Genomic DNA, 6,000 nt, shown 5'->3' with positions numbered 1-6,000 from the left:
TAATCCTTTCTTTTTTTTTCTTTGAATTCATTTATGCTTTTGGCCTCCATGACATCCTGTGGCAATAAGTTGCAGAATATAATTATGTGCTGCGTGAGAAAGCGCTTCCTTCTGTCCGCTTTGGATGCGGCCGTTCCTCTCCATGCTGCTTGGCGGAGAACTTTGGGATAAGTTTGAGCAAAGTTCCAGTCCCAGGGCCTCTGTGTTAATGTTAGGGCTATGAGCAGTTTTGTGGCTCCACTTCTCACAGAGGGAATCCTACATATGTGCTTGGGTCACTGTCATGCTCCCTTCACAAATGCCTGCTGCATCACGGGCTGAGAGGACCTCAAGCCAGAACAGCTGCTCCAATGAGCATGTAACTCTGGCATCTTTGTTTCCAGGACATCCTTATTTACAAAATATGTCTATTTTTGCTACTGTCACTCTTCCTATTTTAGTCATCTCTGCTATTTATTATTGCTTATGTTGCCCCAAAACCCACAAATGAAGGCAGAAGAATGGATTTTGTTTCCCAACGGAGCACGAAATTTCAGAGTCCACTTTTGGGTTGCACTGGTCCACTTGAGTGGTCCACTTGAGTGGGCCGACCCTACTTGATGAGAACCAGTCGCTGCTGTCCCATGCTGATCCTGTGTAAATTGTCATCCCAGCTCCGTGTGGCAACTCTTAAAAACTCTGCAATTCTTCTCTTGGCAGGAGCTCAACAGCCACATCCTTCCCTCGCAATACAAGCAGCTCCATCCCCACTTCCCCACAGCTGCCCATGCAAGCTCAGGGCAGGCTGAAGGAGAGGAGGGGACTGCAGAGAAAAAACCTCAACTATCAAGTTAATTGGATTATGGCCACTAAAAGATAAACTTGGAGAGTATATTATCAGCAGTAGTGGGAACGAGCAGTGGTAAAGAGAACATAGGACAGAGAAATTGGCTGCCCTACTGCTTTGTGGTGTCATTATGGCAATCTGTGCCGATGTTCTCTGCAAAAAGAACAGCCCTGCACACCCTCAGCTCCCAGGCCTTTGGGTAGCACGATGCAAGGCATGGTGTGGGACAGGAAGCAACCAGGAAGTGTTACTGGGGTGTCCTGGCTCTCCACAGGTGACACGTCAGAAGGTGAGGGGCTATGCCATGCTGCAACACACGTGGAAGAATTATCCTTTGCCTGTCACTGGGAGAAAAGGATGAATCCTCAACAGGTTCCTGCCTGGTTTAACTCTTCTTGGATAGCAGGTAGGTTTTTAACCCTTATTTCCCAGAAAATTGAGGTTGACAACACCAACCTCACAGGATGTCCCCTCTCCCATTGTCCTGTGTTTCATCTCCTACAACTGCAGTAAGTGTTGAGCCTGCTGATCTGTTTCAAACAGAGTGATAAGGGTCCAAGAGATAATTAAATACCTGTAGGAATAATGAACACTGAGGTAAGGTAAAGAGAGATCCAACAAGGCTCTGCAAAGCAGGCACCCATCCTTTGCCTGATCCCAAGGACTCTGCTTTGGGACATGAACTGGTGGAAAACCAGGTTGCACTGGTTTTGCTGATCACAAAACAACATTTTGAGGAAGGTTTCTTTATTGTCAAAATCAGTTCGGAAATGGCAGCAAAGTGCATCTTCCCATTCTACAACAAAAAACCTGCACCTCATCCCAATCCAGAAAGCAGAGCCCAATTGCATAGAGAACAACCTAGTTGTAGGGCAAGATTCAGGCCAAGCTCTCAGTCAAGCATGCGACATAAAACCCCAGGAAATAAGGTTTCATCAATTGGTCATAGGGCTGGCAGGACTTCTCCATTGAAATAGTTTATATGTCTTCCATCGTGCATCCCACTACACCAGTAGGAGGTACTCAAATCCAGTCGGCTCACTGCCATCGTGCAAGTCCTGCAGCTGTGACACTCAGCACAGAAGGCAAATCTTTGGGTTCGAGTGGGCGATCCTGCCACACCACAGAGCTGAGTTACAGCCTCGTCAGAGGGAGGTCACGGCTCTCAGCCAAGGTGCAGTAACTCACTGTGTGGATGCCCTTATTTATTGTTGCTCACAATGAAACAGGACAGCAAGCAGGATGGCTGGAAATGGGAGAGTCGGGTCTGGCTTGGAGAAGCTTTATGGCTGGGTAACGACTGTGCCAACGACAGTGCTGTCTAAGTGTCAGAATAAAGGCAAAAATATTTGTATCTTTATATAGAGGCAGAAGTTGTGGACAGAGAGGAGCCGTTAGAGGCAGCCTGTGCTAAGCTTTAGGTCTTAGCATGTTGTTTTGGAGAGATGGTTGCACTGCTACATCATCTCCGCACCATGGAGATAATCACAGCATCTGTGCGCTTGGATGAACTTGCCTGGTTTGTATCGACCAGTGCTAGGCACAGGGCAGGGGAAGGAGCGCAGTACAAGCCGAATCCCTGCCTGTCCTCCCTGAAAAGTGATGTTTTAGTGTTATGATCTGAAACACAGCAGGATCCATGCTGTGTTCGTAGATGTCTTATTCTGGATTGTTACAAGCCATAGAATCATTAAGGTTGGAAAGTCCAACCATCAGCGATGCCAGCGACCATTTTGATCACATCCCTCAGCCACAGCCACATCTACCCTTGGCTTCCACAATGTGGGACCCACCATCTCGGTGGGCAGCCTGTGCCACTGCATCGCTGCTCTTGTGGAGGAGAAACGTTCCTCACACCCAACCTGAGCCTCCCGTGGCACAACTCGATGCCATCACCTCTCATCCTATCAGTGTAACCAGGAGCAGAGGCTGACCCACCTCAGCACAGCCTCCATTTAGGAGCTGTAGAGCAGCGAGGTCTCCCCTGAGCTCCTCCATACTGCCCCATGCCATCCCCTCAGCCGCTCCCCATCACACCGTGCCCCACACCCCGCACGGCTCCGTGCCCATCTCCACACACACTCCAGAGCCCCAACGCCTTTCTTGCCCAGAACCGCACACAGCACCCGAGCCGCCGCCCGGGCACAGCTGCGCACAGACGGACGATCGGCCGCCGCTATTCCCCCGGCGCTCCGGCCCCACGCCGCTCCGCGCAGCCCAGCTTAGGCCCGAAGCGCGAGTCCCCTCGCGACGACCCGTCGTCCCGCCGCTCCCCGCCCGGCGCCGGAGCGCGGCCGCCTCCTCCCCCGCCTCCTCCCGTCGCGCTGACGCAGGGGGCGGGCGGCGGCGGCCGAGGGGCGGGATGGAGCCGCGCTGAGGCGAGGCGCGGCCGGGCAGCAGCGCGGGCGGCGGCGGCGGTCGTCCCCCGCTCCTCGCCATGGAGGCGGCCCCCGCGGCGGGCGAGCCGGCGGCCTGGGCGGCCGAGGCGCTGGCGGAGCCGGAGCTGGGCTCGGACGAGCTGGAGGCGGCGGGAGGAGCGCTGGACCGCGTCCTGCTGGACTCGGTGTGCCAGCAGCAGGGCTGGGTCCGCGTCTACGGTAAGGGGCGCCGGGGGGCGGTGCGGACCGTGGCGGCGGGCTCCATCGCGGCGGGCCCAACTTTTCGCTCAGTTTTTCCGACGCCAGGTGATCCTCGCTCGTGATTTCGGTGATCCTCGGCCGTTCCGCGTTCCCTTCCCCTCGCTCCCTCAGCCCTGCCCGCCGCCCCCTGCTCCCCGCCGGTGCTCTGCTCTCCTTCCTTCCTCCTGATGGAAGTTTGGGGTATTTTTTAGCAGCGTCCGACTTCTGGCTTCCACTTGGGCTAGTGGACCTGAGTGCTGCGATGCTCACAATGCTGACAGTCTAAAATGTAACCTTTTTCTTTACAAAAAAAAAAAAAAAAAAAAAAAAAAAAAAAAAAAGCACACACAGAACAACCTAAAATCACCTCTCTGCTGCTTTTGGAAGGTTCAGGAGAATCTGAGTGCCTTTGGGTTATTTGTTTGCACGGAGTGCTTCGCATAAGGTAAAGTGAGAGTGTGCTTTCTTGTACCAGGATGCCTGGCTCTGGCCTATCTGCCTGCTGCCCGGCATCCTGCCTGGGTGTCTGAAGCAGCAGTTTGCTCAGAATCAGCCGTGCTGAGGAGCAGTGCTGTTGGTGAAGGCACGCTGTGACAGGTTTGTGGGCTGACACCAACGTGTGGATGAATGGAACGGCAGCCGTGCGATGGAGCAACCAACTCTTAGGCTGTAAGAATCAGGGTAGACTTCAAGCATGTAAAATACGTCGCGTAGCTTGGTAGCCTGAGGACTGTAGCTAATTATTCTCAGTCTGTGTTTAAAAACAACTCATTATCTCTTTCCCTCATGTAGAATCTGATGTGGTGGTGTCTTCCCTCCCTCCTCCCCTTGAAGCTGCCATCAGGTTATCTAGGATGTGTGTATTTCCTCCTTCCTCGCCTTTTTTTCCTGGATAAGTTTGCAGGCAATGAATCGAACTGAAATTGCGCTGTGTTTGTGTGCAACTAAATGTGGGTTACAAACCTGTGAGTGACAAGTGTTATTTATAGGATTAAAAGTAAAGCCTCTCGCAGTTGTTGGAGGAACCACAGCAGCACAGCTAAAGCAAACAGGAGCAGAAAGCTCAGCTGCATTGTCTGATAAACAATGAGAACGCTAACACTAATTATTTCACCATGGATGGCCGGAGGAGAGAAGGAATATCTGACATGAAAAGATGAGAGCCGTTTTCTGGCATAGCAAGAAATGCAGCTTTTGATGTCCTTGCATTTCTTTTCCATGTGAGACATGGAGAACTGTGTTATGGAGTTGTTCCATGTGAAAGGTAGTTGCCTGAGAAGCTATGGAAAGGCTCATTTTAGAGGAAAGGAGTTTGGTATCTAAGAGTGACCGCTTGTTTCTGTGCATCTATTCTGCAGTAGTGTGCCATCCCACTCCTGTCTGTTTGAGGCAGCAATTACTGGCATGAGGGGAGCTGGTCCTGTTGCAGAGTCTGTAAAACTTCATCTGTAAGCAGAGAGAAGAGCTCGGAGCAGTAAAGTACCATCATTACTGGCCTTTGTGGCTCACCAGCGGCATGACCGTGATGTGAGTACAGCAGGACTTTGCCATGTCTGGGATGTGATTTCAGAGTGACACTGAGGTCTTGTCTGACCTCACTGCAATATCTAAATCGCAGTCCAGCTATTTTTGCATTTCCTGCTGCTGTAGTTAAAGTGTAGCTTTCCCATTCTGCTTTCTGGAGGCCCTGGTTGGGTGAATTAGCAAGAACGTGATCAGACCACAAGAACACGGTTTCCCTCCTGACGGACAGAGCTTGTAACACAGGCAGCTTCCTCTGGCTGGGTGTTTGAGCAGTGAGTGGGAACAGCACATTTGCTTGTCACAGTGAGGGGTTTAGTTACTTATGAAGCACAAATCATGTGAGTGTCACTGGGTGATACTTCCAAGAACTAGTTTTGACACACAACAAATGTTTCTGTAAAATACTTATCAGTGTATTCTGAGTAACAGCTTCCTTCAGGCTGACTGGACAGTGGGTGAGAGGGAAGAGGTTGTCTTGCCTGGGTTAATACTATGCTTTTTTCCTCTGTAAAAGGGAAGAGTGACTTTTGAAAGTGTTCACCAGTGTTTTAGGTCGAAGTCCGAACGTCTTTTTCTCTGTTCTTTAGAACTGGTTTGGGGATAGATGAAGGAATGAGTGATTTACAGCTTTCTCAGTGCTAACTCTGAAAACAGAGCAATTATATTGCTTGGTACGGCTGACTGAGTGCCCATGGATTTTGTAACAATGAATTATAAAGCTACCGTTGCAGCATTGGTGTTAAATGTTGCATGTGATGGGGGCAGAGTCAGATTTTGTCAAACTTACAGTCTGCATCTAAACAGGTTGTAAACTTCTCCAGTGGTGGCTGTCAGATCTGCTTCTGGCTCTAAGCTCGCTGCTGGCACTCATGCACCAAAGCGATTGATTTTGAAGCAGGGGTTGCAGAAATAAGTAGAAAATAGCACGTTCCAGAGACTGTTCTTTCTTTAATGTTCATCCTGGAAGTGGGCAGCGCTGCTCTGTGGCCTTATCTGGGCTAGGAAATGTCTTCCCATTTTAGCACTGGTGCT

General features: G+C 50.8%; 1 protein-coding gene across 1 annotated transcript in view; it reads left to right on the top strand.

Annotated features, from left to right (window-relative positions):
• Positions 1-3,263: 3,263 nt before the first annotated feature.
• Positions 3,264-6,000, top strand: part of RASAL2 (RAS protein activator like 2) — a gene marked incomplete at both ends in the record, with an annotated part of 149,142 nt that continues 146,405 nt past the window's right edge. Inside the window, one exon of the mRNA XM_079535689.1 lies at positions 3,264-3,423. Within this exon, the coding sequence (XP_079391815.1) occupies positions 3,264-3,423 (160 nt within the window). The remainder of the gene's footprint in view (positions 3,424-6,000) is intronic.

This window comes from Tetrao urogallus, assembly GCF_951394365.1.
Source record: "Tetrao urogallus genome assembly, chromosome: 5".
NCBI classification, from domain to species: domain Eukaryota; kingdom Metazoa; phylum Chordata; class Aves; order Galliformes; family Phasianidae; genus Tetrao; species Tetrao urogallus.
Note: the sequence above shows the minus strand (reverse complement) of the source record. Positions and strands in the feature narration are given on the sequence as shown.